The 12902-nt window shown below is 41.6% G+C and overlaps 2 protein-coding genes across 3 annotated transcripts in view; both read right to left on the reverse strand.

Annotated features, from left to right (window-relative positions):
* The window catches only part of TMEM19 (transmembrane protein 19), a 316102-nt gene that overhangs the window by 113946 nt on the left and 189254 nt on the right, over positions 1–12902 (reverse strand). The window lies entirely within an intron of this gene.
* LGR5 (leucine rich repeat containing G protein-coupled receptor 5) overlaps positions 1–12902 on the reverse strand; it is a 136413-nt gene that overhangs the window by 5336 nt on the left and 118175 nt on the right. For both annotated transcript variants that reach the window (XM_045184756.3, XM_024576288.4), the window contains exons 14-15: positions 1174–1245; positions 313–438 (exon numbers count right to left, since the gene is read on the reverse strand). In XM_045184756.3, coding sequence (XP_045040691.2) covers positions 313–438; positions 1174–1245 — 198 coding nt within the window. The remainder of the gene's footprint in view (positions 1–312; positions 439–1173; positions 1246–12902) is intronic.

Consider the following 12902-nt stretch of genomic DNA (forward strand, 5'->3'; position numbering starts at 1 on the left):
AGGAGTACAATAATGTTATTATGTTATTTAATTACATGTCCTAGTTTACGTCCCGTGGATCCATGGTTTTCAAACTCTCTCCATGAACTCCATGATTCTGGGGGGCATGTCCGAGAGCCCGGCAGTGTGGTTGGGCAGACCCACTCTCCCACTTCGGAACTCACCCACACAAGCCTTGGGGCAGGGGACTCGAGGGCATGAAATGCAATTCAAAAGAGTCCCATGACCTCATAAGTTTTGAAAACCACTATAACACGTGTGTTATTTCACATGACCACAAATGTATCGTATTAGTTTTAATGATAAACTCACTTGAGTTCTGGAAAGTTTTCAGATGATATCAAGCTCTGTAAGGCATGATTTCCTGTTAATTTTAAGTGAGTTAAACCATGTAACCCAGTTACGGGAAAAGACGACAGGCGGTTGGACGATAGGTCCCTGCAAAACATCAAACAGCAATTGGCTTTTAGTCTGTGCTAGCGTAAAGCGTTCATGTTAAGAAAGCAACCTCACGATTACTAAACTGTTCCGCAGAAACTTCTGAGCAGGGTCCTCCCTTGTAATGGTAAAAGTAACCATCTTGTTTTTAGTTCCTATACCTTTTCTGTCTACAGTCAGAATTGCGGAGGGAAAATGTTTTGGTCCCATCCACATAGGAATTTCTATATTCAGCTGAGTTAGGCTGGGGCTGGGGGAGATCTAAAATGAAGTGGCAGGTGCTATAACAGATTTGGAAAGTGCTGCTGACTGGATTAAGTTAGGGGTGAGGGGAAAAATGTTGTTGGGGATTTATTCCCTTCCCCTTAACTTCTGTTTACCAATTCCTTCTTTCTCTGTTAGACAAGGGAGGTGGAGAGAGGAAAGAGCAAGAGGTGGAAAGGGAGGGAAAACAGGGACAGACAGGTTTTCTATTAGTCAAGATGGCCAACTATAAAATGAAAGCCCTTTAGAAAAATATTGACATCTTAGTCCATTCCACCTGATCACTCAGCAAAAAATGCAAACTTTTATCTCAGTGACCAGAACCAGCTGTCACTCAAATCTTTAATTATCCACACAGTGTCCCACGTGGCCTAGTGCGCAGGACACTGAGGGCTGGGCAATCTGCGCTGTGGGCTTAGGCGGTGCCTCACTATTAAAAGACCTGCCATAAACCAGCCATACGATACTCACAGCTTTCTTAGAGATGGCAGAGTTGAAAATGCATTGGGGTGAATCACAGCAATTTTGTTCCAAGCTAAATTCCTATTTAAAAGAAAAAGTGAGATGGTTATACATTTAAAAAAATGACTGTGTGAAGTTTTACCATATATATTCATTCTTGTAACAAAATTTACTTTTAGTTCAGGATAGGAACAATTAACTTGTCAAATCATCCTTCAGATAAAAATACTAATAGTATAAAATGATTAAAGAGAACTTTAGAGCAACCTTGTTTAAATCAATCGAGGAAACCTATTCAGGTAGATATTTCAGTTTTTACCCTCTTCTTGCTAAAAAGTTGACTTTAACATGGTTGTGAAATTTTATTAGGGCATTTCTAAGATGAGCGGGGGAAAGGGAGTAGAAAGAGATAGGAACTTCTGAGGTTCTTCCTCTGACAAGCAAGCACATTTTAAGTTAGAAAATGTCCCTGGATATGTCATGGAATTCAACAAGAATTTGTCTATTTGTTTACATTGCTCATGGTGTCAGGCCTTGAGAGAATCAGAGAAGCTTAAAAAAAAAATCCTAGTAAATGAGACAGACGTTTAAATTCTTTTTTAAAGAAGATTTTATTTATTTATTTTTTGTGAGAGGGGAAGGGAGGGAAAAAGAAAGGGAGAGAAACATCAATTGGTTGCCTCTTGCATGAGGGCCTACAACCCAGGCATGTGCTCCAACTGGAATCGAACTAGCAACCTTTTGCTTTGCGAGACAAGGCCCAACCAACTGAGTCATGCTGGCCAGGGATGATGTTTAAATTCTTATTGGGAAATGAATGAAAGAGGGGCTAGCATACATTGAAAATAAAATCCTTTGATAACAAAGAAAATCTACAGTGTAAGGAGAAATAACATTCCCGCATCCTTCCCCTCCACATAGATAGATAGATAATTTCGCAGGAATAAGAACTTCTACATTTAAAAAATGGAGCAAAGAACTTAAAATTTCTGTTTTTAAAATCCTAACTAAAAAGGTAACAAAAGTGTAGACATTTGAATAAATTAAGAGAGATCAGAGATCCAAGGTGGCACCTCCTCCCAGGACACTTTAATAACATCATTAAAATATCTATACTACCCAAAGCAATCTTAACATAGTTCCTATTAAGATAGAACTGGCATATTTCACATGAGAACTCCAAAATTTACACGGAACCACAAAAGATCCTGAATAGCCACAGCAATCTTGAGAAGGAAGAACAGAATTAGAGGGACCACACTACCTAATACCCAACTATCCCACAGGGCTATTGTGTTGCCACCCTTCAAGGCCAGGCAGGTTCATGGTATTCGTGCAGATGGAAAAGTGTTCACGGGGCCTTTGGGATGTCTGGCATGACTTTATTCACGGGTGGGTGAGCCACGAATGCTGCAAGCTGTGTGTATCTGCATGTGTCACGTCATGACCCCTACTCCCCAGCATGGCACCCATCATGTCTCATCATCATCGCCCCCAGCAGGGTGTCTCTACCTGTTTAAGTACTAGAGGGGAACAAAGCCGGCAAGATGCCAGAAATTATGTAACATAATTCTGTGCATGGGAGCTCACTTTATTGGACCCAGTCTCAAAGCTATGAGAACACTAGTTATCAGGTGTCTCCAAGGCCATGGGAACACTGCTCCCCTTAGCTATCCAGACACCTGGATGAGGAAGCCAGACTGCCTCCACTTACCCTACAGCCATAGTAATCAAAATAGCATGGTACTGGCATAAAAACAGACACATAGATGAATGGAACAGATAGAGAGCCCAGACATAAACCCACACCTTTACAGTCAATTAGTATTTGACAGAGGAATCAAGCACATGCAATGGGTAAAAATAGTGTATTCAATCAATGGTATTGGGAACATGGGACCAATATGTACAGAAAAATGAAACTAGACCATCTTCTTACACCACACACAAGAATAAACTCAAAATGGATTAAAGACTTAATCCATTAGAATCCATGTTAGACTCCAAACCATAAAAATCATAGAAGAAAATAGGCCACAAAATCTCTGGCATTGCTTATAGCGATATTTTATCAGATAAATTTCCCTAGGCAAGGGAAACAAAAGAAAAAAATAAATACATGGGACTACATCAAACTAAAAAGTGTTTGCACAGCAAAGGAAATCAACACAATAAAAAGACAACCCACAGAATGGCAGAACATACTCACTGATACATCTGCTAAGAGATTAATATCAAAAATTTATAAAGAACTTACAAGATTCAACACCAACAAAACCCCAATCCAATTAAAAAGGGGCAAAGGACCGGAATAGACACTTCTCCAAAGAGGACATACAGATGGACAATAGACATATGAAAAGACGTTCAACATCACTAATCATCAGAGAAATGCAAATTAAAACCCCCATGAGATACCATCTCACACCTGTCGGAATGGCCATCGTCAATAAATTAACAAACAAGTGCTGGCAAGGATGTGGAGGAAGGGGAACACTTTTGCACTGTTGGTGGGGATGCAGACTGGTGCAGCTACTATGGAAAGCAGTATGGAGATACCTCAAAAAATGAAAAATGGATCTGCCTTTCGGCCCAATGATCCCATTTCTGGGAATATATTTGAAAGAACCCAAAACACTAATTTGAAAGAACAGAAGCACCCTATGTTCATTGCAGTATTATTTACAATCGCCAAGATATGGAAGCAGCCCAAGTGTCCATCAGTAGATGAGTGGATAAAACAACTGTGGGGCATGTCCACAGTGGACTACTACTCAGCCATAAAAAAATTAACCCTTTGTAACACTTTGGATGGACCTGGAGAACACTATGCTAAGTGAAATAAGTTAGTGAAAGACAGATACCATATGATTTCACTCATATGTATAATCCACGAACAAACTAAACTAACAATGAAACAAGAGACAGACTCATAGATGGAGAGCAGGATGATAGCTAAGGGTGGGGAGGTTAGTGGGTGGAGGGATCAAGCAAAAAGGAAAAAGGACTCATGGGCATGGACCACAGTGTGGTGATTGCAGGGGTAGGAGTTATGACCGGACTAAATGGTAATGGAAAAACACAATAAAAGTAAATTCATTTCGGAATGGGAAAAAAAGACAAATACTGTATGATTCCACTTATATGCAGAATCGAAAGAACAAAATAAATGTACAAACAAAATTGAAAAAGCCCCATAAATAAAGACTGATGGTTGCCAGATGGACTGGGTGAAAAAAGTAAAGGACTTAAGTACACATTGGTTGTTATAAATAGTCATGGGGATGTAAAGTACAGCATAGGAAGTGTAGTCAATAATTTTGTCATAACTATGTATGCTGACAGGTGGGTACAGGAAATATCAGTGGGGCACTTTGTGAAGCATATGACTGTCTGACCCCTGTGCTGTACACCTGGAAGTGATATAAAATAATATTGAAGGTAAACTGTAATAAAAAAAAGATATTTTTTCTAAAAAAAGGGACTGAACCTGCATTATTGGATTTTTTCTTTTCCATATATGAAGCTCTTTTTGAAGTTATATAACTCTTCCATTCTGTAGGAGAAAATACTGAAGCATTGGCCTCAGACATACCTAGCTTTGAATCTTAAGTCCTATCATGGTGTGAACTTGACGCATTACTTGACATTTCTGAGCCTGTTTTCTCAGTGAGACTGTACAGGTAATTCTAACTTCTGGAAGTGGATTCGTAAATAACAGGACCAAACCCATCTTGGGTATTTAGAAATAGTAACTGTTATGATAATGGCTCATTGATTCAACAATATTAAACGGTTTTCTAAGAACCAAGCACTGTTTAAGGCACAGAGATTGCGGCTGACTTCCTGGCATCCTAGTCTTCAGGGAGACGATAGTCTTTCAGATTGGTATTCAGGTTGGGTGGAGCTGGTGGAAATGGGCAGGACTTTGTCTCGAAATCATGGGTTATTCTCTTAGCTTCATTACATTTCCTGACAACGTGCTCTAATAAAATCATATAACCTCAACCTCTCTCACCCTATAACAGGGAAATTAAGTGATGGGGTAGTCGTTCTCCCGAATAGAGTAATCCTTAGGGAGGGGTGGGACATAAAGCTGTCAGCGGAAAGGTGGGTTACTATCCTGCTGTGGAGCGGTTGTAAATGCTGCTGTTGTAGTTGTTGTTTTCTAACCATCCTGCCTGGTGGTGATTAAGGTAACAGTTATACCATGCTAACATTCTGCTTTGGAAAAAAATGTAAATAGATGTTGTCAACACCTGTACCATTTTTATAAGTAGATAATTACCTGCCTACATCTGTTGGCTTGGTGTGGCAATACAGCCACAGCCATTTCCACTCATAGAAAACTAGAATACAGCTCAACATGCTCTTTTTAGTCTTCCATAGAAGAAAGGAGATTTTGCAAAGGGCCGGGTAGCGTACGTCCCTAGCAAGTAAAACAAGCAGGGGGTTAAGAGCACAATTCCCAAGAGGAAGCTTCAGTCACTTTGCTATAAATGGTTGAAATTGTATGACATTTTATTTAGCAAAGATGTGGCCTAAATTACTGGATAAGTGTGGGGCTAAATGTTCCATGTATATAACTTCTGAGTAAATTAAACTTTTAAGTACACAAGGGAAGTTTTGATACTTAAACTCATTCTATTGTTAATTATTTTTAATACAAAACACATGTCTTTTACACAAATTTAGAGTTATTTAAATGCAAAATAAGAAAAAAAACAACTCACATATTAAATGTGTTGTTCCCTGGATTGGGTTATTTTGCACTATTTACTTAAATATATTTACACTGTTGTGTATTTTCTAGGGTCATATTCCAACAATAAGCATGAATAGTCTTTATAATGAGAAAAAGATTATATAAATGAAAAAAGTAATATATATATACTACATAGTTATTTTATCAATTACTTTAATTTAAGTTAATTTTATATATTTTCAAAATAATGTGGACACTCAAGGTAGGCTTGGAAACAAGAGTTGGAATCATCTGATTTACTTTCTCCCAACTTCAGTCATTTGTACATCAACTTCATGCTTTTTTTGCTAAAATCTGCATGTGACCTTTATCATCTATATAATTTAAATGTTATTATCTTTTCTTTTTTACTTCAAAAGCTTAATTAAAAGTGAAATGTTATATCCCAGTCCTATCTGGAAAATGATCATGATTTGCCATGTAGTAAAGGAAAGCATAAAATAAATATAATTAAGTTAGTAATATTAAATTCTAGCCAAATACCATTTCTTATTCAAAGGTTCTAATCCTGAGGTTTGTTCACTTTTTGTTTAAAAAGGAAGATTAGCAGGAGTTTGAGGGGATTAAAGATAGCCTGGCTTCAAACCGGGTTTCTCTTGGTAATTAAAAATGCTAAAGTAGAATTAAAAAGGGAATAAATTATAGAAGCGTGAATCCATATTACTTAATCTTGACCCCCTGCCACTGACAGACATTTCCTCTGCTTCCACGTCTCCCACGTACTTTGGGAACTACTGGTCTGACCCACCTCAGGCAAAAGGAGTAATAGCGCCTTCTACAAGACCTTCAGATTTGAAGAGTTCACAGTTTTGTTCATTATCCTTTACAATGGTTATCGAGTGATCAATCCCCATCCAACTTTACATTGTTGTCCCAGCATAAGCATTAATCACATTCCCTTTGACACTCTAATGTGTCCTGATTTGGGACAATTTACTACGTAGTCGCCACGCTGACGTGCATCTGGCCATCATTTTCTGAGCCCCTGCTCAGGCCCTGGCCCTGTGACAGTGACTGGAAACACGAAGGTGGGTGAGACAGTTCCCAGTCCTCGAAGGACCCAGGAACGGAAGGTCCGGGGAAGGACAGGAAGAAACCACGTAACGACAATACAAAGTGATGAGAGTCACTCACAGGTCTATGCCATACGCTGTCGGGGTCACAGGGAGGACAGGTGAATCAAAGGAACACCACAAGGCTCTTCAGCGAAAAGGGGCAAGATCAGCTAATCAGTGATGTAATGACCAATGAATTAGCTTCACAGAGGCAAGTAGGTCTTTCCCTTTTAAAACAATATTTTTTGAAAAGATTTTATTTTTTTTTGTTTTTAGAGAGATGGGGAGGGAAGGAGAAAGAGGAGGAGAGAAACATCGATTGGGGACCTGGCCCGCAGCCTATACATGTGCCCTGACTGGAATCAAAACAGCGACCTTTCAGTTCACAGGCTGGCTCTCAGTCCCTGAGCCACACCAGCCAGGGCTAAAGCAATGTGTTAATGTGCGTTCCTGCATGTTCAGGGAAGGTAAGGATTAGAGTGGGAAAACACGCAGTTCCTGCTCATATTCTTCATTGGTTCGAAGGCATAAGAAAGCCTGCCCTGCCTGATGAATCTTGTAATGTGTAGAGACAGATAAAAATGTTTGCAGATTATGTCACTTCCTTGCTTAAAACCCTTCAGGGGTTGGTCACCGTTCTCAGAAAAAAAAGTCCTCACTCCTTCGCGTGGCCCACAAGCTCTCGCTTCCTCTGCAGCCCCACCTGCTTCTGTTCTCATGCTAGCTCATTAAGCTTTGGCCACCTTGAAAAATGCCAAGTTCTTTCCATTTGAGCGCTTTTCTTTGTCTCTGCTGTTCCTTCTGCCTGAAGCACTCTTTCTCCAGGACTTTAAAAGTCTGACTTATATAAAGGGCAGGAACCTGAGAATGACACTGGCACAGAGGGAAGCACGCAAAGCCAAGAGAGATGATTCCTGCTGAGGCCACAGGGCAGACTATCAGCTGCGGAGAACGGAGACCTCTGCTTGCTTCACCTACCCGCTGCCGTGCCCGGGTGGAACTGGCCCTGCGTGCTGGGGGCTGGTCTTCTTCCTGCGGAACCACATTCGTTGCTATTGGGGAGTTCCCAAAATAAAGTCCAGGTAGTACATTACACACTTCTCAAACGGGAGGGTGCACAGCCCTGACTCTGTGCAGGGAGGATGAAAAACAGAGTTTCCAATACATCTCTCTGGGGCATCAAGTTTATTACAAAATTTGGAAGAACCAAATACTTTAATAAGAACGCACATGGTTGGAGCATTGCCCCACACACTGAAAGGTCAGGGATTTGGTTCCCAGTCAGGGCACACACCTAGGTTGTGGGTTTGATCCGGCACGTACAGGAGGCAACCTATTAACGTTTTTCTTTCCCATCAGTCTCTCTCTCTCTTTTCTCCCCACCCCCCCTTCCTAAGGTCAGGGGACACATTCTTGGGTGAGGATTAAAACAAAAAAGAACCCATACAAACATGGAAGAAAAGACAAGCAGGGGAGGGGAGAAGGCCTCCAGAAGAAACAATCCCGCCTCTAAAGTTTCTTTCAGGTGGGAGCTCAGGGGTGGACCTGTAGCCAGGGTGGCCTCTCCTCTTGACCCCCAGGTACTCCAGGCCATCCTCCAAGCTCAGCAGGAATTTTTGATAAGATGCTTCTGAAGGCCAGGAGATGCCAGATACCCTCCTGATAGGATTCCCTTGAAGAGAACACCAAGGCAGTCTGCACATCGGCATTGTCCACTGGACCAAGTCCTCTCACCGAGGGGCCCTGCATATACACTGGGTCCGTTTCAGGCACTGTTCTTACCCACTGCTGTTTGTATCCAGCCTCTGGGTGACCTCCCGCACCACTGGCCAACCTCCCTGGAGCTCAGCACCTTCAAGTTCCACATTTAAAATACAGGGAATGCGGCTTGACCTCCCTCAGAGTCTTTGACTGTGGTTCTGTCTTGGTTGTTCACAATTTTATAAATTATGTTGTCTTGACTCTTGTGTTTTTGAGATGCTGCTTGTTAGTGGATGGCCCACAGCACCTAAGTTTTAATAGGAAACTGAAGACACTCTTAGTCACTCCCTGCCAGCCCTGGCTGTGGCCAGAGGGAGAGGCTGGGGTTTTACCGTCAGGCTGCCCAGCATGAAGGGAGTTTTCATTGCTGGTTTCTCTGGAGCTCCACCACTGTGGCTGCTGCTGCTGTGGGTGAAGGGGGAGCCCCCAGGGCCATGCTGAAAGGCTGGGCTGCGGGAATGGTCGTCCCCGACCCCAGGTTGGGAGGGACTGGCAGGTTCTTCAATCTTCTGCTCTGATGGCTGAACCTCCTGGGATGGGGAAGGACTGCAGTTATTGGATTCAGGGGAGGGGGCAGGGCCTTACCAATGATGCGGCCTTTCACCTTGGTTTTTGTGATACTTAGGATCAGGTGCGTGCCCATCACTTTGTCATATTGTCTTCCTGTTACTGATTCCTGGGTCTCGTTTTGCTCAAATCCCAGGTTCTTCATTACTTCTACTACCTGAGGGTCCATGTCATCATAGGCGGCTTGCTGTAAGGCCTGAGTTCCCACTCCAGGCCATGTCAAGCCACGGGTCTTTCATCATACCCTCCTGGGTTCTTCTTTTGTGGGGTGGAGGGTCATTAATTTTTTTAAAAAGTTTTTGACCTTCCATAGACATATAGTGTTGTATATGGAAGTGCCCACTCAGTGTCTGCTGCTTCACTTCCCAAAATTCCTCTCCCATAAGTGGCATAGTCCCTGTAACTTTCCTGTAAAGAACGACCCCCAAGCTCCACACATCAACCCCAGGGTCGTCATAGGTTTGGCGATGGAAGAGTCTGGGGTGACATAAGAGAGGGGGCCACAGAACACGCTCAACTTAGGGACAGTAACTTACTACTGAGGCAAAGCCTGCAAGTTTGACATTCAGCTCAGCACCTGTAAGTATATTTTCTGGGTCCTGGTCTCTGGAGATGATGCCCCACTGGTGGCGGTTCACTGTACTGCTGATAAGAGCTGCTGGAACATGGCTAGGGTCTCCTTCTCCTTCTCAGTCACACGGCTGTGGTCCTCCAGATAATTAAACAAGGCTCTTCCACTCACATGCTCCATGAAAAGGAATAATGTTTCCTGGGTGGCAATCACCTAGAATAACTTTGTGGTATTTGGGTGATTCAACCCCTTCATACAATGGAATTCTCGAAAAAGTTTAGAGGAGCCACCTCTGTTCTAGTGAGGATGTGCTGGACCAACCTCATCTTGGCAAAGGTGTTCCCTGCCAATGGTGTTCAGGAGCTTGTAGTGGCCAATATGGTGGTCTGTGTAGGCTGAGGCAGCTGGAAGTCCATTTGACATGGTGACTTGCTAACTACACTAACTGACAATACTATCAATGAATGCTAACTATGCTAACAATACTAACTATACAAACTATGTAACTAATACTAACAATGCTAACTATGCTAATGCACAATATGAATAAACAAAGATAACTATACTAACTCTACCAGTACTAACTATACTAACAGTAGTAACAAGGCTAACTACCAATACTAGTAAATAATGCTAACTGTATGAACTATACCAATACTAATTGTACTAACTAAAAAAATGTCTAAAGAAGATTGAGAAAAAGAACCAAAAAAATTTTGAAAAATGAGAAAAGAAACATTGAGGAAAAAAGTGAGATGAAAAAGAATAATGACAAAAGAGAACAATAAGAAAAATTAAAATAATAAAAATGAGAAAGAGTAAAAATATAAGAAAAAAAGAAAAAAGAAGAAGAAAACAAGCTAATTAGTCCAGGTCCAACAGGTCACGACAAATCCGCTTCCTGCGTGATAATGGACAAAAGCCTCAGCCCAGCCGGGGTCTTATATAGGAGCGGTTTGCAATTCCATCACAGTGGAGCTTTAGGAGGTCAGAGCAAGAAATGGACCATCACGGCTGGGGATAAAAGTGACAGTGATTTTCTCACTTTTTGGCCTTAAGACCCCTTTACTCTGGAAAAAAAGAGAAAAGGATACCCAAAGAACTTTTTATGTGGGATGTTAAAGATTGCTATTGACTTTATTAGAAATAAAAATCTGTAAAGTACAAAAACATACGATAAAAAAAGCCTGACTTATTCTCATGCTGCAGGTCTCAGTTTAAGTGCCACCTGCTTAGAGAGCGCTTCCCTGGTCTATCCATCCCTACCCGCCTCACGGAGCTCCTCACGTTTGTCATCGTCATGCACTGCCCACGTGTCTGATTCTCGCTGACTGTCTGCGGGTCTTTCCCCTGAAGGCTGGTGCACGACGGCAGTGTTCCTGGTGTTGAGCACAGTCAGTGGCAATGAAGTAAGTGTTTAATAAATATCTGTTCACTGGATTAATAGAAGAGTTTGGGAAAACAAAAGAAGATATGGCCAACTACTTAATTATTCAAAGTGATACATACAAACTTTAAAAAATAGACATCACTCAGCTTTTGTGGCAGAAAAGATGGGAAAGAGGGGGGCTGAAGTCTGGGTTTCCGGGTGTGCGGGTGCTTGATGAGGCCGAGGAAAGGCCAGCTGGCCGGAGCCTTGCTGAACAGATTAAAGATTACTGGCCCCTCCAGTGGTACTTGCCAAAGCAAACAACGAATTGGGATCTGCAAGGAGGCTGCATGGCATCTCTACACTTGGAATACCCATCTCCAGATTACACACAAAGGACTCCTCACGTGACCTTGAGTAGGCCATTTAGGTAAATTTCTGTGTTACTTAAATGAACCATCCTTGTGGAGAGAAGAGATCATGAGGCTTGTCAATTTACTTTTGTAAAAACACTTTGAAATCTGTGGGGAAAAGTTCCTGCAGGGGTACAAAGGGTGGGGTAATATGTTGGGTCCTATTCTACCCTTTCTTGGAGGCAGAGAGGGAGCGGTCAGGCTAGGGGAGCCTCTGGCACATTACATTTCAAGTTAATCTTGTACGAAATCTCCCTGCTTTCAGTACATTGAGAGTTTTAATCACATTTATAACATATTATCCCAGTAATTGTTTTCCTTTCACATATCTCACCTAAAGTCTCGGCTTTGTGTAAAGGGAGTCTTTGGCGGGATTTGCCTGTGAGGCTGTCCCTCTACAGCATTTATCCTGAGTATCATCAAAATGCCTATGATCAAACATGGCACCTGTCTACTCATTTGCAAGTTCTTTCTGCAGGCAGGAACTGCAGGGTATAGGTACTTACTGGCGGTCTAGGGTACGTGGGACACTGTCTTTACACAGCAATCTTCCAGTCTCATTGGCCACTACGTCTTAATCTACTCATTTTAGCATTCCTAGGTGTGGCGTCGTGTCTCCTGGCAAATAGCAAATATCCTATATACGTTTAATGCACAAAATAATAAATAGTATAAATGTTGGTGAAATTGAAACACCGAATGTAGCTCTTTAGTCTAGTTGGTTAATGATTAGCTGACATTGGTGATACTAAGTTCCTAGACACAACAGTGTGTTGCTTGCTGACCTGATTGGGACCAAACTGGGTCATTTCACAATTCCAGACAGATGTTAACAAGTTACAGTCAGAGATTAGAATAAGCTCAGGAAGGAGAAAAGAGACAGAATTTCACCGAAAGCTGCCAGGCTGTGAGTTAATTATATCCATTTGTAATTATAGTATTAATAGTTATTTAAGAAATGATACCAATAAAATAACATTTTCTTAGCATAATGAACTCTTTCAGCAAGGAAAATACAGACTCAAAGATCGGGCATTTCATGTAAAACTGTCAGGGCAAAAGTCAAGCATTAAAAAAAGAAAAGAGAAACAGGCAATGATCACTTTCAATATGCTACATCAATTATAGACTTGCGATTGTGCCCAATGGCCATGGAGCTTTTTAAATGTTTTCCTTGACTTTATAATTTTGCTGACTTTGGGAGGGAAGTGGGCAATAAATAATTTTATTACTTGTT

The sequence above is a fragment of the Desmodus rotundus genome, chromosome 3, assembly GCF_022682495.2.
Source record: "Desmodus rotundus isolate HL8 chromosome 3, HLdesRot8A.1, whole genome shotgun sequence".
NCBI classification, from domain to species: Eukaryota; Metazoa; Chordata; class Mammalia; order Chiroptera; family Phyllostomidae; genus Desmodus; species Desmodus rotundus.